Source organism: Pimephales promelas, unplaced genomic scaffold, assembly GCF_988280905.1.
Source record: "Pimephales promelas unplaced genomic scaffold, fPimPro1.hap1.1 HAP1_SCAFFOLD_102, whole genome shotgun sequence".
In the NCBI taxonomy this organism is placed as follows: domain Eukaryota; kingdom Metazoa; phylum Chordata; class Actinopteri; order Cypriniformes; family Leuciscidae; genus Pimephales; species Pimephales promelas.
Genome location: NW_028297329.1, coordinates 17,833 through 40,236, shown reverse-complemented (window position 1 = coordinate 40,236; position 22,404 = coordinate 17,833). Strand labels below are relative to the sequence as shown.

General features: G+C 40.4%; 1 protein-coding gene and 1 pseudogene across 1 annotated transcript in view; both read left to right on the top strand.

Moving 5' to 3' along the window:
* Nucleotides 1–4,562: 4,562 nt before the first annotated feature.
* Nucleotides 4,563–22,404, top strand: part of LOC120473686 (PDZ and LIM domain protein 4) — a gene marked incomplete at its 5' end in the record, with an annotated part of 31,322 nt that continues 13,480 nt past the window's right edge. Inside the window, 2 exons of the mRNA XM_089128195.1 lie at nt 4,563–4,720; nt 17,123–17,322. Coding sequence (XP_088984321.1) covers nt 4,563–4,720; nt 17,123–17,322 — 358 coding nt within the window. The remainder of the gene's footprint in view (nt 4,721–17,122; nt 17,323–22,404) is intronic.
* On the top strand, nt 8,008–12,883 carry LOC120473682 (protein regulator of cytokinesis 1-like; annotated as a pseudogene).

The window sequence follows — 22,404 nt, the reverse complement described above, 5'->3', positions numbered from 1 at the left end:
TATCGAAACTAGGAATCGAAATTTTAACTTTTGAACGATTCCGGGAAAAACGAAAAGTTAGTCTCGGTTCCAATCGATACTCGATTCTCGATACCAACCCTATTTGTTACCATGGCTACTGATTATGGTTAATTTGTGTTTGGTGTCGTATGTGTGTGTAAAAACTGTTTGTTTCTTGAGTTTGTTGGTTATTGTACATATATCATTTTTTTCCATTCCTAATTAAACACACCAGGGGTCTGTACCGTGAAGCCGGTTTAGCTGGCTAGTTTGTGTCAAGTTACCATAAATGCGGCATGACTTCAGTGTTAATTGCCATAGTAACTTACTCTCCACGGCTAACCGGCTCTGTTGCACGTTTTATTCTGGGTAAGAATCTCAAACTGAAATTTGACTAAGGAGAAAGTGCCATCTACATCTCAAGTGTATTTGACCAAACAAGAAAACATTGTGCTTTTGTAAAAATAAAGAAAACAACCTGGATGCCGTCCTGGGGCGCGTTTCCCGTACAACGATGTGATTCGTTGCTTCGCTACCATAGTACGATACATCGTTGGAGAAATCAACTAGCTAATCACGACTGTTTCCCGAAACCCATTGTCGCAAAGTATCGTTCAACCACGTTGGTTTCGCACATGGTGGAGTAATAACTACTTTTAATGAAACAACCAATTTAGAGATCCAATTAACCCTAGATTTTTTTTATATATATAAATTAAGGACATGTCATCTGAGGACTATTTCTAACTGTTCTCAGTTATTTTGCTTTATTACCAGACTCAATATTTGGCTCGTTCTTACATAGTAGAGCACGTTCGCACACGCGTAATCTTCAAAATCGGTACTTTAAATCTTACGACGTAAATTCCATTTGTATGTATTCTGTATAAAAGACACCGCTTGTACTGAATGTCAGCTTGCTTATTTTGCTCTAGATAAGGATTTATTACGTCCAACATGTGGTGCAATATAGAAACGATGCCTCTAACCACAGGTCGAGAGCAGTCATTCAAACCACACAACTTCGCGATGCTGTTTGCGAATGTTCGTGGGAACGATGGTTTCGGGAAACACACCCCTGATTTCCTTTCTGTGAAGTTTGTGGAGCTCGTCACAAAAATGAAACTCGGCATATAAGTGTAAATACCCAAGTGTTTCAGTCTTAGTTTGTAGGTTGTTGCCTTTGCATGTTGTGTGAACCTGCTACTGGTTTTGACCCTTGAGTTAGATTATCTGTGTTTTCATTTTCAATAAATACAACAATAAGCTCTTGTGTGCTTCTGAACTCTTCACGTTTCTGCTGCTCTTTTCCCTGTTGTACCAAATGTGTATTTCACATGACACATTTGGAAACTCTATTTGAGCAGGTCATTGCTGTGTTTCTGGAAACATCTGGGTATTAGTCACCTTTCTAAAATAAAATTGAAAATGCAACAAATGTAGCAAAGCCAAAGTAAATCTTTCACTATATTGCAACTCAGTTACTCACTGAAGAAATCCCAACCAGAGGGGGAAATAGTTTATGTAAGACCCCCACTTAGGACAAAAACATGTGTAGTTTCAATATAATAGATATATTTTTGAGCCACTAAACCCATTCTTACCTCTAAACCTAACCCTAACTCTATTTCTTTAAAGTATATACAGTATATAGAAAAAATAACAGATAACTGTATAATCAGTCACCATAAATGATTTATTGCTAAAATGTCAGAAAGGAGAACCAATGTAGTCCAAATGATTTGGATTACAACACACGCAAAAGGATCATTTTATGCTGCATATTTTGTGGTCATTTTTTGAGTCACGGGACTTGTTTTGTATCCCACGGCAAGCAAAATGAATTTTACACAAGTAATAGTTCGTTCAATGATTATATTGTGAAACAAGTTGGATTATATTGTGAAACATGAAAACATCTCAGTGATTATAAATACAATACAATCGATTGAAATTCAGTATTTATAAACACGCTTGTCTATATCTATAATGTTGTTCATATGTATATCATTTACATTTACGTTTTGTTTTAAGTAAATGTACGTGTGGCATAACCACACTTAATTCATACATAAAAAGTGCACACAAATACTCATGAGATCACGTGTCCCCATGAGAAGGTCATTTAAGTGTTTGTGTCTCATAGTTGTACTGATAAAAGACAGATTTTGAACAGGCTCACAATGCATAATTATGTGCCACATTCTGACTTCAAAATTGCTTGACGGATTATAATGGAGAAAGAGTGGAAACAACACGGTGCATTGTGCGTCATCCCTGCCCACTACATCTGCCTCGCTCATTTTCCTCATTCCTAACACACAATACTTCACGTTGTTGATGGTGTAAGAGTATGACGATTTATTTGTCTGTCTGTCTTATGTGCCTTTTGTAATGTTTCCACATGTAGATGGCCTTTTACTTATCTTCGCTGAGTTTAAACACGGTGGCTGGCGCGACCAAATCACGGGAAGTAATGGTATAATAATATTGCTATTTAGTTAATATTACTACACTGTAAAAAAAAAAATGTTGGTTTAACTTAAAAAAATAAGTAACCTGGTTGCCTTAAAATTTTAAGTTGATTAAACTGGAAAATTGAGTTAATACAATCACAATGAAGGAGACTGATTTAATCATCAGAAACTCAAAATAATAAGTTATCTGAACTAAATAAATTATTTAAGTTGATTTGACAAAAGAAAAAAGAGAATCTCTTGACAAATCTTTTACAGAGTATCTAATATAGCTTTTCCCTCCCCAGTGAAATAAATACTTTTACAAATTAACGATTCTTTTTATTTGGAAATTGATGGACACAAACCTAAGTATGTTACTCTGACACTAATATTAAAATGGTTAATGAATACATTCATTTTTTTGGATACATTTTGAAAGTAAATGAAAGATTGCAGAAGATTGGTGCGCACACGGTAGCTCAGGTAACACAAATGTGACTCAAAGCTATCCTTCCGAGTTCATGGTATTCAACAATAACTGTATGTTCCCACTACAACCATTAACAAGCCTCCAGTCTGCTGAAAGGGTCTCTTCATTCCAGTGGGTATATGGAAAACATGCTTTAATCAGTCACATCCAGATGGTCCTAAGTCACTCTGACATTCATTTCTAAGTCATTGCCTCACTTTGCCACATCCAAGCCAACTCAGAAGGGGGTGCATTCATGCTCCGGTGATGAAGTTTCCACGATGGGACGGCCCACAGAGGTCTCTTTGTTGCTCAGATCTGTGTATAGCTGTGTGCGTGTAGGTGTAAGCGCAGTGGGGGCGAAGGAAAACCAATGTCTTTGTTCTTCCATTTGGTCAAAAGATGCCCAATAGCTAGTTTTGCAATTTAACTTGACCATTATGATGATGTCGTTGTTGTTTCCATATACCCTCACATTACTTTGAGTAAAAATACAATATATTTGTTAGGGATGCACCGATATGAAAATTTTGGCCGATACCGATAATTCTTTATATTTGAAAGCCGATAACCGACATATCGGCCGATAAACTTAAATCCAAATTTTTATCTAATTTTGAGAGCCTGATTACAAAAACAAAAGTCTCCCAATTAAATCCATGTCCCAAGCGCACAATTATAATGATGTTCTCATTATGACAGATTTGCGCTGCACATGTTGTACCGAACCGTATTTTCATTTTTTGAAGAGATTTCAATCATATTTCAAGAAATTCAAAAACATAAACAGTGCTAAACAAGTGTCTCAGCTGAAGGGAATAATACATCATTATCGGCTTTAATATTTCGGCCTCCTTTTCTTACCCAGCCGATAACGATAACATTAAAAATGAACATATATCGGCCGATACCGATATGCTGGCCGATATATCGTACATCCCTAATATTTGTTCATTAGAATCTGAACAAATGAAAGCAATACAACCCATACTGCCATGGCTCACAGTTAAAATTGTACTTTACAAATTGTGTTTTAATATTGAGGTGAAATATCCTGACAAAGTTTTTGTGAGGTCCACCGCCTACCTCAGGAAATCTCTCCTGTTAGCATATGTAGATGTTTTGTCATTTGTACATGTATTCCCTAAAAGGCTTTAATGAAACATATGCCCAGGATAAACTAGTCCCAGACTTTTTTCTTTAACTGGAAGCAACTTGCACTGATATATCTTGAAACATGTCAGTGTCGTTGTTTTGTCTCAAACTGCACAACAGCAATGTTTTTTTTTTTTTTTCTAAAGCACATTTACCTCAATGTCCTAATCCTGGCTTAATCTAATCCCTGTCTGTGAAACCAGGCCATTTCTTCTGGAAAATGGATTTTGCTTTAGGTTAAACTTTATTAAAGAACATCTGGGTTTTGTTATCCAGTTGTTGAAGACATTTTGACTGGTGAAGTTTAGATTTCATAACACATCAGAACAACTAAAGAAAATCATCTGAATGGGATGAAATGCTCTCTCGAATATTGTAAAGTGACAGAACTTGGACGAAAACACACTCTAATAGCGGCACCAAATGCCAAACACAAGGAGTGTGAATTGATTATTTATGTCAATCAATATTGCTATCAGATATAGATAAAGAGAAGCAGACTGTTTTCATTGATGTGTGCCTTCATTCACCTAACCTTTGGTTTTGTTTTTTTAGATCTGGAAAGGTTTGGTCTCCAACTGGAATAGAAGAACCCAAGACAAGTCCATACACCGGAATACTGGAGTCGGAGTCACAGGTATAGCACTCATATTTGATTTTCCCATAGGATACTATTACAGACAGCTTCATTTGCATTTTAATTGAAGGGATTATGCCGAAACTTATCCAGGGAAATTCACAAAATGCTGTGAGCACGTTGTGATCTGTTTCATTGCCTAACAGAAATATAGAAATATAAACTATACAATGCCTAATCGTCTCGACTAGTTGAGGTCAAATATATATATATATATATATATTTTATAGTCATGCCAGTGCACGTCACATGACTACCTCAGCCAATAGAATTGGTGTGTTTACTTTGCACACATGCTTCAGACACTGGTTCCCCTAGAAGCATTCCCATAGCGTCACCACAATGATGCAGCGTCTAATAAAGACCAACCTCTGCTGAACTGTGTCAAAAATGGATAATATCACTCCCTAAATCTTATATCAGAAGAGGAGAATATTACTTTAACCATTAGTTTTTAAATTGGGTAATGTCACATTATAACAGGGTATTACGTAGACCGTCAAGGCATGATGTTTGCACATTAGAAAGATGACTTTTTGGCTGGTGCTCTTTGGAAATTAAATGTAATAGTCCACAATATTGCCTTTGAATTCTTCCATCCTAAAATACATTTATAACATGATGCTAATGTTTTCTTTGTATTCACTCGTGTAAGGAAAAATAGCCCATGTCAGCCATTTTGTGGCAAAAGAGACAGATGGTTTGAAATCGTTCTTGGCCCTGACACTGGAACCAGTTGGGCATTGCACAAACCTTCAGGAAAGTCACATTCACATTTGGTGACTGTATGTCATAACGTCTATAAAGTGTTTCAGTGATTTCCAGAGCAGATGTGTGCCTCATGCTGAGATGTAAGTCATTGTGGCTTTTGCCATGGCCACTGGAAAGTATGAATGTTGAAAATCTGTAAGAATAGCGATAGAACAAGTCACGTCATTTCCAATGGAAGGAGACACGGCCAAGCATGTGGTCGAGCCAAAGAATTTTTCAGAGGCTGTATTTTAACTCGGACCGTGTAGGTCTGAGCATAACTGAGGGATTGTTTCATTGCTCGGAAGTCTTGTCACCAGCCGTAATATGAGACTTCCTTAAAGTTCATCCATCAAGCTTTTAAGGCCCTCTTTTATAGCCAAAGTTTTAGTTCATTTATTTCATCGTTACTCCAGTCTTCAGTGTCACATGATCCTTCAGAAATCATTCTAATATGCTGATTTATGCAAATGCTCAATTGTTATCGGTATATCGGTATCGGCCGATATTTGTTATTTTTTTATGTTATTGTTATCGGCCAAATAAGAAAATTTGGTCGATATATTAAAGCCACTAAATAATGTATTATTTCCTCCAGCTGTGACTCTTCAGATGTGCACTGTTCAACATGATGCTTTTGAATTTGCTGAAATATGAGGCCACCCTTAAAAATATTCTTGTTTGCCGTAACCCGACCGACCCTGTCAATTTAGGGCCGACACAATTTATTTTATTTTTTTTTCCTTTTAGTCCGACCGACTTGCCGGTTGTAACTTGCATTCAGACCGACCGATTTTTTTTTACTCTTTAAACGACTAATTCAAATTCAATAAAATAATATTAATTATATTTTAGTTAGTAGGCTATTGTGAAAGTTGCTTATGTCTACATATAAACGTAGCCAGTCTACATTCTTTCTTTTAAATAAAAACCCGTGGCGTCATTATGTTTACAATTGGTTTAGGCGTGTCACACTGGCTTGTACGTTCGCTTCGTTTCATTCGGTGTTCCCGCTTGGTAAACCCGGTATTAAACGGGCAACGGGGCTGAATATCAAACATTTCTATATATAATGATATTAAACAATTTGTCTGTGAAGACTGTGATGCAATTTTGCTATTCGCAGTCCAGAAAGGAGAGAACGATCTCTCACCCGGAGCCACAGCGCGGACAACACGACAGCCCTGCTTAATGAGTAACAATGAGGACAGAACGTGATTACACATAGATCTGGGATATTTTACTAATTGTATTTTAGATTTCGGCTTTCAAAGATTATAAAAAGAAGATATTTGAGATGAAACCATTACAGACGCATTCTGTCTAGCGTAACTTCCTTCCCTTCACAGCGTTGCGCTGTCATTTCTTCCTAAAGCCCAAACGTAGCCTACCGTCAGAATCAGCACGATCGGTGATTGTTGTAAAATGCAGTCTGTACTGTTGCTAAACTGCGGACGCGTTCAATCATTAAAAGAGCTATTAAAAGCACTAAAGTCTGCGCAAGAGACGCTGTTCACAAGGCTGCACTGCAACGAGACAAGAAAAGTAGGCTATAGCCTCATTTTGGGCTTCATGTGCGCAGCTAAACAATCAAACATACATAAAATATAAAATGACCTGCTCTGAGATTTATTTAAACAGTTTATGTCTTAAATGAACGTAAATAGTTGGGAGAAAATGATGGTGCGTCAGTCATCTATTCTATTTGATCCGCATTCGGTCTTAAAGGGGCAGTCTAATAAACATGTGACGAGCCAGTAATGCGAATCAAACAACAAAAGGCAGAGAAAAATCACTCGCAGCTCTTGAATGAATAACTTAAACTTTAATAAGCGTTAATCTAACTATGATAAACCATGCAGTGTCATTTTACATTTGATTACTAAATTAAATTTCTTTTCAGACAGAGCGACACACTTAACTGAAAAGTAGCTAATTTAAGACCTTCCTGAAATTAAATATATATAAGTATATAGGCTAATGTATTGTACCATGTATTTGTACTTGTTTTTGCTTATATCTCATGTATATATATATATATATATATAAAAAAGCCTGCACTGCTGCATAACAAACTGATATTTTATTCATTTTGTGATTGGCCTAAAACGTAACCGGTTGTAGGTTGCATTGACACCTAGCAGTGGATGTACAGTTTGAAGACCCAGTCAGTGACATCACAATATGCAATTTTAAAAAAATTCATGATCACCATGACCAAAATTGTACCTTTTTTTTTTACACTGAATCTTGAAAAAAAAAAAATATTGACCTACCGATGTGACGCGCCGTCGCAGGAGGAGGAGAAGGAGGACTCGTTTGGTTCGCCAGGCCCCGGTGAGCGTGCCCAGACTCCTCGCTCTGCCGGCCCCGCCTCTGCGCCTCGCCCTACCGGCCCCGCCTCTGCGCCTCGCTCTGCCTGCACCCTTCAAGCTCCGGGAGGCCTTTCCTGTACCCGTTCACCACCCAGAGGCTCCTCCCGTGAATTTCCCCAAGTATTTTTTTGGGGGGGGGGCAGTAGGTACCCTGTGAGGGCCATGGAGGTGATGCAGACATGGACCTCGCCTCGTCCTGCTCCGCCCTGGCCTTCGCCTCTTCCTGCTCCGCCCTGGTCTCTTCCTGCTCTGCCCTGGCCTTCGCCTCTTCCTGCTCCGCCCTGGTCTCTTCCTGCTCCGCCCTGGCCTTCGCCTCTTCCTGCTCCGCCCTGGTCTCTTCCTGCTCCGCCCTGGTCTCTTCCTGCTCCGCCCTGGCCTCTGCCTCGTCCTGCTCCGCCCTGGCCTTCGCCTCTTCCTGCTCCGCCCTGGCCTCTGCCTCTTCCTGCTCCGCCCTGGCCTTCGCCTCTTCCTGCTCCGCCCTGGCCTTCGCCTCTTCCTGCTCCGCCCTGGTCTCTTCCTGCTCCGCCCTGGTCTCTTCCTGCTCCGCCCTGGCCTTCGCCTCTTCCTGCTCCGCCCTGGCCTTCGCCTCTTCCTGCTCCGCCCTGGCCTTCGCCTCGTCCTGCTCCGCCCTGGCCTCTGCCTCGTCCTGCTCCGCCCTGGCCTTCGCCTCTTCCTGCTCCGCCCTGGCCTTCGCCTCTTCCTGCTCCGCCCTGGCCTTCGCCTCTTCCTGCTCCGCCCTGGCCTCTGCCTCGTTCTGCTCCGCCCTGGCCTTCGCCTCTTCCTGCTCCGCCCTGGCCTTCGCCTCTTCCTGCTCCGCCCTGGCCTCTGCCTCGTCCTGCTCCGCCCTGGCCTCTGCCTCGTCCTGCTCCGCCCTGGCCTCTGCCTCGTCCTGCTCCGCCCTGGCCTCTGCCTCGTCCTGCTCCGCCCTGGCCTTCGCCTCTTCCTGCTCCGCCCTGGCCTCTGCCTCTTCCTGCTCCGCCCTGGCCTTCGCCTCTTCCTGCTCCGCCCTGGCCTTCGCCTCTTCCTGCTCCGCCCTGGTCTCTTCCTGCTCCGCCCTGGTCTCTTCCTGCTCCGCCCTGGCCTTCGCCTCTTCCTGCTCCGCCCTGGCCTTCGCCTCTTCCTGCTCCGCCCTGGCCTTCGCCTCGTCCTGCTCCGCCCTGGCCTCTGCCTCGTCCTGCTCCGCCCTGGCCTTCGCCTCTTCCTGCTCCGCCCTGGCCTTCGCCTCTTCCTGCTCCGCCCTGGCCTTCGCCTCTTCCTGCTCCGCCCTGGCCTCTGCCTCGTTCTGCTCCGCCCTGGCCTTCGCCTCTTCCTGCTCCGCCCTGGCCTTCGCCTCTTCCTGCTCCGCCCTGGCCTCTGCCTCGTCCTGCTCCGCCCTGGCCTCTGCCTCGTCCTGCTCCGCCCTGGCCTCTGCCTCGTCCTGCTCCGCCCTGGCCTCTGCCTCGTCCTGCTCCGCCCTGGCCTTCGCCTCTTCCTGCTCCGCCCTGGCCTTTGCCTCTTCCTGCTCCGCCCTGGCCTCTGCCTCGTCCTGCTCCGCCCTGGCCTTCGCCTCTTCCTGCTCCGCCCTGGCCTCTGCCTCGTCCTGCTCCGCCCTGGCCTCTGCCTCGTCCTGCTCCGCCCTGGCCTCTGCCTCGTCCTGCTCCGCCCTGGCCTTTGCCTCTTCCTGCTCCGCCCTGGCCTTCGCCTCTTCCTGCTCCGCCCTGGCCTCTGCCTCGTTCTGCTCCGCCCTGGCCTCCGCCTCGTCCTGCTCCGCCTTGGTCTCCGGCCCAGTCTGGTATGCCCATGCTCTGCGGCCCAGGCCCGCCTTGGCTACCTCCTGGTCCTGTTCCCCTGCACGGGCCTGGCCCTCCGTCCCTCCCCCGGGATCACCTTCACTCTGCCCCCCGCCTGGATCGTTCTAGGAGCGTCTGGAAGCTGCTCCTTAGAGGGGGGGTTATGTGACGATCTGCGGCTGGAGTGCCCGCTTGAGCCTCTGGGGGGCACTCCTTCCTAGTTTATTGTTTCATTCATGTTTTACCCTGGACTGATAATGGTTTATTTCATGCACCTGTGTTTTATCATCTTGTTTAGTTCACCTGTTTTTAGCTCTGAACTCCAGCTGCTGGATTATCAGGAGGAAGACGGGCTGACGATACTGCAGTTGGAGAAGAATCTCCGTACACAGATCAAGATGATGCTGAAGGAGAAGGCTGGGCGTCAGAGCGAGCTGAAGTCTCTGATTCAGCAGGATCAAGATTGGTGCTTTCACGTCTCTTGAGTCTTGCTTCTAGTGTCTTGTTTTAAGTTTGTTTAATAAAGCTACACTGCATTTGGACCCAGCCTCAGCTCTGTTTCTCCGCACAGCGTCACAGAACAACCAACCTCAATATGGGTCCAGCAGTCGTCAGCAACCGGGCTATGACAGAATACCTGTCGTCAGTCTTGCAAGAGGGCCGGTCTGTCCAAAGGTACGCGAAGGAGTTCCTGTCCATTAGCAGTGTGGGAGCGCTAGATGATATCCAGCTCATGGGCCTGTTTCTGAATGGGCTGGATTATGAGATCGCTCGATGGATGCCGCGGGACCTTGCCAACTGGACTCTTGACGGGTATGTCGCTCGGGCTTGTTCCTTGCAGGACCTCTTCCCGATCGATCCCAAAAGAGTGCCGTCACAAGAGCAGCTGAACAGCTACAGGAAATACATCAACACACGCAACCAGGAGAAGGAGCGTCGTCATGGCGAGGTGGTGGAAATAAAGCGTCAGATCACAGTGTTGATGGAGGATTTGGAGCATCATCCTGACACAACCTTTGAGGAAGACGCTGTAAAGGATGAAAACGCTAAATGCCTCTCTGTGGACAACATCAGCTCACTGAAAGTGTTACTGGGACGGCTGGAAAACCGTAAATCAGACAGTGAAGCGCTGTGTGTGTCCATCTGTGGTCGTATTGGGGAATTGTGGGAGATGTTGCAGGTTCCTGTGGAAGAAAGAGAGAGTCTCATGCAGAACAACCACACCAGCACAAAGAGCAGATTGAACGCACTGCAAGCAGAGCTTCGGTTATTGGAGGAGCAGCAGAAGAAGAACATTGAGGGTCAAGTTTTGGGAGAAATGCTACTACAGCCTGGAGCAGAGACAAGCCTTCGTTCCTTACTACTGTGACGATCTGGACGAGGAGGTGTTGCGTGAACATGAGCTGGAGTTGAAACGATTGAAGCAGGATTATACCGCACACCGCGAGATGTATGACTCTGTTTCCACCTGGACCAGCAACTGGACTCTCTATCAGGAGCTGGTGAAAAAAGCCACAGACCCATCTCGCTTCAACAACAGAGGAGGAAACCTGCTGAAGGAGGAGAAGCAGAGAGTCGACCTGCAGAAGACTTTGACGAAGCTCGAGAAGAGTCTGAATGCTCAGATTGACCAATGGGAAGCGGCGCAGTGTAAGGAGTTTCGTGTGAATGGGCAGTCGTTCCTGCAGTATGTGGAAGAAGAAGAAGCCCAGTCGGTGGCGGTACCGTTAAGTTGGTTTGTCAACCGCCAAAAAAAAAGAAAAGAAAAAGATATAAACATCGTCGGAGATCTGCGGCAAAGGTTTCACGACAGGATGAGGAAGTGTGAGGTCCCCGCTGCACAGTCTGTCTCATATCTGAACAATGCTCTTGGTGAGCTGAAGGACATCTGGGAGGAGATCGGGATCACAGAGGACCAGCGGTGTCAGCGAATGGACGAGGTTCACATGCACATCAAGAAGCTGCTGGACAAGATAATCGCAGAGGAGGAGGGGTTGAAGAAGCGCTTGATGAGCAGTATTAAAGCTTGCAGAAAAAATGTGGCTTGCCTGTGTGATGAACTCCAGCTGCTGGATTATCAGGAGGAAGACGGGCTGACGATACTGCAGTTGGAGAAGAATCTCCGTACACAGATCAAGATGATGCTGAAGGAGAAGGCTGGGCGTCAGAGCGAGCTGAAGTCTCTGATTCAGCAGGATCAAGATTGGTGCTTTCACGTCTCTCGAGTCTTGCTTCTAGTGTCTTGTTTTAAGTTTGTTTAATAAAGCTACACTGCGTTTGGACCCAGCCTCAGCTCTGTTTCTCCGCACAGCGTCACAACCGACCCTTTAAAAAAAATTTTTTGCTGTTACTGCAAACCAAAATATTTTTAAGGATGGCCTGATTGGAATCACTTTAAAAAGGAGATCGGCTACAAAAAATGATCATGAGATACTATTCTGATTATCATGAGAACATTATAATTGTGTGTGGGACATGGCTTTTAATGGTAATACTTTTATTTTCGTAATCAGCCTTTAAAAAATGATATACAATTTTAATTTATTGGCCAATATATCGGTTATCGGCTTTCAAATATGAAGAATTATCGGTTATCGGGATCGGTCCAAAATATTCATATCGGTGCATCCCTATGGTTCTTTTATCATTATCAATATTGAAAACGTAATATTTAATATTGTTTTGGAAATTGTTCTTTTTAAAAGTTCTTTTAAATTGTTATAATGATTCAGGCTTGGTGAAAATACAAGACTTCTTTCAAGAATGCATTTATTCCAAATTTTTTACCAGTACTGTATGTATCTCATCTGAAAACTTCCTGAATCTAAGAAGCTATATTTTGTTGTGTTTTATGTTACCAAATATCTAAAAAATCTCACATTGTTTGGTGCATTTTTAAGTCTTGTATGTATTGTGCTATTTTTGAATGAATATCTCATTATTACGTGTTCGGAGAGGGAACGGTGATGTTACGGGGGTTAGTGGGTTGTTTTAGTCTGTCAACAGTGGCCATATGGTTTCCATCAGGTCCTCCCTTCATCTTCCCTTGCAGTGCTCAGGTCGATATCAGCCTTAATAAATCACGGGTCATTTTCCCCAAAGCAAGCCTTAATTAATAAAAGTAGGTTTGAGGTCAGTTTTGATTTATACAGTTCATAGCTAGCAGTAGCAAACCGCTTTGTTTGGTTGGTTCTGAATGTTCTGGCTCCGTGGGCAGTCACCCAGAACCAAAGGGCATGCTGGGATATCGCTGTAAAACAGGTCAGTGAAACCTGATTTATGAGCAGACACAAACACTCCTCATAAATATCTCCCTGGTCTTTCTGTGTTTCGCTGGCGATTACGGGAAACTAGCTTTACCCAGCAACAAAACTGTTCTCATTGGTACATTTAGACCTGATTTTTTGCCTACATGATACTTATGAAGAAATAAAATCATGTTAATAAAAATTTAGGGGTCATATCTTTGGATGATCAGGGGCCAATGAGTGACCAAGTATTCCTCATATTATTAAAACTTAAAATTGTATTGGTTTACACACAAAACCATGTGATATCCATACGAATGGACACAGGGTCTGAAGGGGTTAATTGTGTCACCCCACGTCACATTTTTACGTTTGCTTTTCACTGGCATCTGTTGCATTATGTAAGCAGTACAAATAACAAGCACTACCATGATGTATGTATAAATAATAGGGATGCACCAATATGAAAGCTTAACCGACAACTGGCCGATAACCGATAATTCTTTATATCTGAAAGCCGATAACTAGGGTTGGGTATCGTTTGAATTTGAACGATTCTGATTCCGATTCCGATTCCTTGTTTCGATTCCGGTTCCTAACGATTCTCGATTCCGATTCTTTTAAGAGGCAGGGTCAAAAAAAGTTTAGCTAACCAACGGCCTTTCTGAAGGAAATACTCCTTCTGTCACAAATACTCCTTTTGTCACAAATTTTGCATTTTGCCGAGATTTCGTTAATTTTTAGAAAAGCGAAGCCATACTTTGGATCGCCGACGTAAGCTACTCATGTTCGACTCGCGCGGTTATGCCAACACTTCCGGTAGACGCTTCTTCGTTGGTGTTGTTCAGCGGTTTCTTCTTCCGCTCGGCGGACTGTGAATATCAAAACTAGGAATCGAAATTTTAACTTTTGAACGATTCCGGGAAAAACAAAAAGTTAGTCTCGGTTCCAATCGATACTCGATTCTCAATACCCAACCCTACCGATAACCGATATATTGGCTGATAAATCTAAATCCAAAATTTTATATATCTCTTAAGAGCCTGATCACAAAAACAAAAGTCTCACCATTAAAATCAATGTCCCAAGCACACAACTATGATGTTCTCATTATAATTTTATGTAGCCGATATGATATGACTTTTTTAAAGGGATTCCAGTCAAAATTTCAAGCAATTCATAACCATCATGTTGAACAGTGCGCATCTGAAGCGTCGTTAATATATTGCCCGAATTTTCTTTATCCCTAATAAATACCTTACAATTTTTGCATTACAATAATTTGCATTACGTGAGTTAAAAAATCAGCTAAAATGTGCTTAATAGCAAAATGCACATTCTTATTTCTTTAAAAATACATGTATTTTTTTTAAGATTCATATCTCAATGTCTATATCATGCTAAAAGTTTTTGTGTGCATTCTGACCCATCCAGAACTTCTTAAGTTGGATAGTCGCCTGATAAGGGTGTCTTGTAATATTTCCCCTGGTATGAGAAGTATGATAAACGTAGTGTGTAATAAAAGGAGAGTCTGCTTCAACCACTCCTGCTATTTCAGTGATCCTCTAGACTCACTGCACTGCAGAATAGCTTCAATAAATCAGTTTAATGAGACATGAGCCTTATCCAGATTTATTAAATAACAAAAATCTAAGCTTAAAGTGAAATTTTATGTTTAAAAAGGTAGAGAGGTACAAATGAATGGTTTTCAATGTAAGACTACAAAACTGGCACTTTTAATAAGCTATACACCAGATGTGTAGACTAGTAAATCTGCCATTTTTATTGCAGTTACACCCATTTGTGGCAGACATGTGAACTAAAGGAGCATGCATCTACGTCTCCTTTCCAGCAAAGGTCAGAACAGACGTTATTTCTAAACATTATATACGCTTTAGATAACCATAATAACATCATGTTTCTATTAGTTTCAGTTGTAATCGGCTAGTGGTTGATCAAAGCGGAGGTAGATAATAATATATAGAAGATCCACAAAATAACACGCCATCATGGTAACACACGACTATAGAATAAAGCACTAAAAACAATGTGCATTACTGATAGAAAAACTAAGAAGAAAAAGATTTATTAAAATGAAAAAAACATCAAATGTGAAGCTATTCTGGGAATGTCAGCTTTTCAAGATGATTTGTTCTTTTTATGTCTAAAAATGGTGCATTTAACTGTGAAATTGCATGTAAGTACATATTGTATTACAGTATTTCCCTGTATATATAAAGGGAACTACAGTTCATGTTCTGTATATAATTTAATTTTCAATCAGGGCATTTATGGTGCAAAGAGTTCTGTTTTAACATTAAGTGTGGAACTTAAGAGAAAAAAGATAAATGACATGAACCCATCAAACCCTAAAATGTACATATTAACACCTAAAATGTACATATTATAACCTGAAATGGACACATTAGCTTGTGAAATGTACTTATTAGCACCTAAAATGTACATATTAACACTTAAAATGTATTATTAGCACCTAAAATGCACATATTAGCACCTAAAATGGATACAAGTTTACCTTTTGAAAAGGTACAGCCCCAGTGACAGCTTTTGTACCTTTTTTTCTGAGAGTGCATGAACCCATCAAACCCTTTATCTCGCACGTTGTTTTAAATGAGGAGAACAGCTGGCGTCTGTCCACTCAAAGATGAGAGATGCAATATAACGCTTGTCTTGCTGCCCATACCGGCATTCTGAAATGTAATAAAGATTGATATGAGATCTTTTTCATGGTCATAAGGCTAAAAACAACAGAAAGCAGAGCTTCATGATCTGCAGACGCTGTGGGACTGAAGCGCAGAGCACTGCTTACACTTGAACGTGTTCCTCCGCTATCCATGAAAATACTGCCGTTATTTATTCCCCCTCGGGTCGTTCCAAACCAATATGCAACGTTTTGGTATCAACCCCCGAGAAAAAATGTTTCTTAAACAGCAAATCCTCATATCAGAGTGTTTTCTGAAGGATCATGTGACACTGAAGACTGGAGTAATGATGCTGAAAATTACGTTTTAAAATATAATCAAATGCATTTCTGTATTTAAATGTACATTTTCCATTTGTGCAATGTTTCGTGCAAAAATAGAAATGATAATTCATCGTGATCGTGACATGCGTTCTTAATTTGCATGTTGAATTTTGCTGAATTTATTGTGTGACATTTAATGAAAATGCAATCGCAAGTGTCTTAAATGTGAGTGTGAATGCAATTAAGAAAAATCAATTCAATGATCGTTTTGGTTGAACATTTTATACATATAATCATTTCTGTAATACATTTCCATTTTAAGTTTGCAAATTATTAAGCGTTAAAATGTGTACTCAATTTACATATTAAAACTAGTGTATGAAATGACAATTATATAATAGATTTTTCATTTTCATTTTGCACCAACGTTGCACAAATATAATGGAAAATGTCAATTTAAATACAGAAATGCATAGCCATTTTACATATTGCATTGTCATTTTATATATTACTTTTCAAATTGAATATTGCTACCCTTGTGCTTTCATAAGTTTTGACTGTATTTTTGATTGGATAAATGCAGCCTTGGTGCAGAAGAGACTTAATTATTCCACATTTTGACTATGATATCAAAGCTACATCCCTCCTGAAATGGTCTTAATATTTAAATGGAAAAGTTGTTTTTCTTATTATAAAACATTAGTGCATTCAGTTTCACTGATTTTTTTTGTGATCAGTTGTTTTGTATAATTATAGATTTCAGATTTGATGAACGTGAATGAACTTTTGTTTGAACTTAATGTAGATTTATTGCCATTAATTTCTGACATGCAGAGTTTTAAACTTGGCAGCCATTAATATTAAATGAAGTTTCGTTATTTATTTCTCAGAATTAGTCCCCAAATACGATACTTCAGACAAACGTTTAACAAAACAACAGCATAAAAAGATGTCTCCACTCCATATGCAAAGGATAACAGATCAGTTGCCTTAAATGACTGCTGATGTCATTACATGGCTGCTAACTTATAATCAAAAGCTGTGCTGACCAGAGGCAAATGATGGAGTTTGTCTGCAACAGTCAATATTTACATATTTTGTGAGTAAGCTGTTTATTGAGTGCATGTCAGATCTGTAAACCTGTCAAAAGCTGTTTTATGTTCAGCACAATTCCGATTATATTAGCTCTTTGTTGAAACAGTGAATAATTTGCTCTGTATATATATATTTTTCGGTACACCCCCAGCTTACAATCAAAAACTACTTTTTTACAGACCTTTCGACCAATCAGCAGTGGCTATAGCCCGACTCCGAAGAGTCCATCTCCCAAGAGTCCCCTCACAGGCGGTGTGTCCTACAATAACGGCAACTCAAGACTGACGTACAACAACCCAGCCGGACTGTATGCGCACAACAACGGCAATGGTGCCCTGCCAAAGCAGATGGCAGGCCTCAGCCTGGGCTCTCCTCACAGGTGGGACACTTTACAGTTTCCACACATGCACAGGAATAGCACAATGGGCCCTATTTTAAGGATCTAAGCTCATGGTAGGGCACAAGTGCACTTAGGTCGTGTCCGAATCCCCTTTTGCTAGTTTAACGATGGGGAAAATGGTCGGCGTAGGGTCTAAAATGCTCTCTATTCTCGTAATGAGTAATGGGTGTGTTTTGGACGTAACGTGCAAAATAAACAACAACCAGAGCTTTGCCAGTTGCGCTCGCGCCATGACGGATTCGAATTTACAAGCGGAAAAACTGAACACTTCTCTAGCGAGGAAACCGATCTGCGATGACATCATGAACCGATCTGCGCGAGGTTAAAGCGTGCAAGAAGAAAAATCCGTTTTATTTTTTCCCAAATTCCGTTTTTTCCGTTTTAATTTTGGGAATTAGGTGTTTTTTTTACCCTTGACTGTTATTTTAGTCGTAAAAAGAGTGTGCTTTTAAAGTTAATGATTAAAATGTATTAAAAAATAAATACAAATAAATTAGGAATGAGCTTAAATTTATTGAGGTAATACAGACATTTACTCAGGAGCCTTTTCAGGACAAATACTGCATGATGCAACATAACACTGCACTCTTCAAGCTACTACAAAATATAGTTAGGAGCTTTAAACTGTCCAGTAAAATAAATTAAATTAGTTTATATAAGTTTAAATAAAGTCCCACTCTGTCTCTCACGGAGTTCGCTTCGCTTTTGTCCAGTCCGGCGCCTCATAGACAGACGCGGTGTGTGTGTGTGTGTGTATGTGAGAGAGACGGAGGGAGAGCAGGGAAATAAAACTGAAAGAATACGCTGCGTGTTTTAAATACTGTTAAAAAATGAAACGCAGTATGTGGCGGCGAATTAGTCTATGTGTGGGAAACACTGCATAAGTCACGTGCGAACTTCTCGGCTCGGCACTGACGGCTTCAGCGTTGAGTTTCTTAACTTTTTGCCGACGAAAGGAGATCCGTGGAGAGCCGCTTCGCCATGCTTTCATTGTTTTGATTTCGTCATTGGAGCTGTAGGACTCTTTGATGTTATTTCGTTGTTATTTATAACAATGACAATAAAGAAATGAATTGAATTGAATTGAATTGAAATGAATTGAAATGACGGGTTGGAGGGTTTGTTTCGCCCAGGGCTGCGTTTCCCAAAAGCATCGTAAGCCTAAGTTGATCGTAAAAACGATCTTACGAATGATCTTATTATGTTCTGTTTCCCAAAAGCATCGTAACTTAAGTAGCACTTGAAAATCTTCGTAGAACTACGAGTGCTCTGGAGTAATCGTACATCCCCAAGTGCATCGTAAGAAGACAGAGTTACGAGGTCACCTGCAGGACAACCGGCAGATTACACTTTTATCTAGATTCAATAGATTACACTGCAACGTAAGTAGCCTATAATATATAGGTTTTGATTGTACACTTTGTTGTACTCGTGTTTTGTTTAAATTAATAAATTAAATAATTAAAAAGGGAAAAAAAATAGAAAATTAAAATTAAATCTAAATTAAACGAGTTAACAACAACAACAAAAAATCATAAAATAAGTAATCTGGGAAATATGCTTTAAAGACCGGGCAAAATAGGGATGAATTCAAAAAAAATCTGCCAATGACTTGCTGACGTGCACGAAAACCAGCCATGTAGGCTATGGGCTATATGCACGCATAAGTTCCGCATTTGACGTAAGGATGCTCGTCCATTTCCGGTTGTGAAGATTAAAGCGGAGGAAAACCGAGGAAAACGGGATTATGGCAGAGTCTTCAATATTTACTGTCCTCCCATCTTTGAAACGAAACGTACGTTTAGATGTCATTTTATATATAGTTATGTTTATTTAATATAATTTTAAAAAGAAGCAAAAACACAACGAGGGGTGTCTGTTTTATCTGTTTTTGTGACTAACGTTTCTTTAGTATAACCATGGAGTATAAAATTCAATATAAATTCTCGGTATCGGCTTTGGAGAGTCATTTATTAACTGGATCAAGATTTTATACACATCACCATCGGCCACAGTCACAACGAATGGACTAACATCACAAAGCTTCGCACTGCATAGGGGGACGAGGCAGGGATGTCCACTCTCTCCATCCCTATTTACCATTTTTATTGAACCTTTAGCAGCAGCTATCCGTCAAAACCCAGCAATCAAAGGTATTGAAACACCACAACAAATACATAAAATCTCACTCTATGCAGATGATATCCTACTATATATACAAAAACCCCTAACATCTACTCAAGAAATAATTAAAACAATCCAGTCCTTCTCAAAAATATCCGATTATGCAATAAACTGGAATAAATCCTCCATCCTCCCTTTACATAAAACCAAATGGGATGTGGCACCCCATCAATCACCAATACCTATTTGTCAAGATCACATCATTTACTTAGGCATTAAGATTTCCTCCAGACTGTCAGAGTTGGTAACACTCAACTTCACACCACTACTAAAAAAAATAGAAGACGATTTGCTCAGGTGGCTCAACCTCCCAATCTCCATAATCGGCAGGATAGCAGCAATAAAAATGACGATTTTACCAAAAATTAACTACCTATTCTCAATGATTCCAACCCACCCCACACTCACCTGGTTTAAATCACTAGACTCCATTATAACTCACTTCTACTGGAAAAATAAAACGCCAAGGATAAAACTCACTACACTACAAAAGAGTAAGGTTCAAGGAGGACTAGAAGCACCAAATTTCCAATATTACTCAATGGCTAACCAACTGCAATACATATACAAATGGATTCACCCCACCCAATCTGATATTATATGGCTAGATATAGAACAATCACTATGCAAAGAATTAAATATAGCTGACATACCGTTCCTCACCAAATCAATTAAACAACACACATGTTTTAATGCAGTAACTATAGCCTCCACTCTGACAGCCTGGTGGAAATTTCACCAAATCACAAACTCTACATTAGCTCCATCTAACCTCACTCCACTATGGAACAACCGTGATTTTATAAGCAATAAAAAAAACATTGAATTTTCACACATGGGCGGAAAGGGGTATCACCCACATTAAGCATATTTTCAAAGCCAACACATTTAAACCATTTCCACAACTGGCTCAGGAGTATAGCATCGAGAACAACGAATTTTTAAAATACCTACAAATCAAATCTTCTGTCCTGGCAAAAATAAACATCAGAGATACAAATTTAGAACTTCCACCGGCAATATCAGACATGGTCAACATTTCCTCTCCAAAAAAACTGCTCTCTAAAATATACAAAATTATCTCAAATCAACTTCAGACTATATACTTACCAACAATAAAATGGGAAAATGATCTTTCAATAGCCACTGATGCCAACTTCTGGACCCAAATCTGTAAAAATGTCTATCTCATGTCCAAAAATGCGAATCTTCAGTTAATACAATACAAAATAATCCACAGAACACATTACACAGGCAATAGATTAGCTAAAATGGGTTTCACATCAGAAGTTTGCACACATTGCAATCAAAATTCTACAGACACATACATCCATGCAACCTGGCACTGCACTCCAATCAAACACTTTTGGGAAGAGGTCACACAATCACTATCCACTATAGTTGGCTGCCACATCCCATTGTCGCCTTCCCTTTGCTTGCTGGGGGACCTTACAATAATCACTGATAAAACTATAAACTCTAAAATACTCCTCATAGCGCTAACCATCGCCAAGAAAACTATCCTCATGAACTGGAAAACCAGAAATAAATTACACATTAACATTTGGAAAAATCTTATTACAGACTTCATTGCAATGGAACTCGCATCTCCCCTTCATAATTACACATCTGAAACTGACCTCTACCGTCCAACACTTTCTGACCTCTTACAGTTATGAATCCCTTCTCTGTTCTTAACTCAGTTTATAACCAACCCACGAATATTTGTGCATTTTAGTTGTTCGAACTTGTTTTTGTCATCATTGTTATTGCTATCTTTACTGTCACTGTTATGATTACTATTTTCACTTTTATTTTATTTTTTGTTGTTTCATTGTTGTAATTGCTGTTGTTGCTGTCTTTTGCTCTCACCGTTGTGATCACCACTGCCATCATCATTGTCATTCATTATTATTATTATTATTATTACTACTATTATTATTATTATTATTATTATTATTATTATCATCATCAATATTGCCATTGTCAATGCTGTAGAATTAGAATGTAGAACTAGAATTAAGCGTCATTGTCATCATTAATGCAATAACTTCCCCCTTATCTCTTCATGGGTTTTTAATGCACCACAACATAGAAAAGGAGAAAAAAAAAAAAAAAAAAAAAAAAAAAAAAAGAATAAGTATATTTGGATAAACATCGCAAACACCAAGGCAGGCAAGACAGGCGAGAAGTAGTTTCAACGGGACAGCATCTCTGGCCCAATTTGAGACATTCTCGCACTGTACTCCCTCTTTTAATGCACTTTAGACATTGCACATAACACACACACAAAAAAAAAAGAAAAATATAGAAAAGATAGGGACTGAAGAGATGTGGGGGAAGGTTGTCTTATATTATATTATATTATATTATTATATTATATTATTATATTATCATATTTTGTACAGGATTGACAATGGCAATTGTTACATAGGAGGAAGGATGGAAATAAAAATCTACAAAAACAATATGGGCAGTATGGTGGTAGTGGGGAGTGATGGTAATGACAATGGTAATAAATAATAAATGGTTACTTTGTGTACACACGCATACACATACCCACGCTCATACACGCTCACTTACACACTTAGATCAAACACTTAATCACTCTTGCCACTGCTGGAATTATGGATTTACAAGATTGCTCACTACTGCACTATGTTGGTTTGTTTGTATGTATGTCTGACTGTTAAATAAAAAAAAAAATAAAAAATAAAAAAATAAATTCTCGGTATTGCATTGGACTCTACGATCGGCGGAAGTTATCGAGCATCCCTAATGCTTCACCAGAAATAACGCCGTGCATAGAGCCCATTTACACTTATATGCCGAGTTTAATTTTTGTGACGAGCTCCACAAACTTCACAGAAAGGAAAT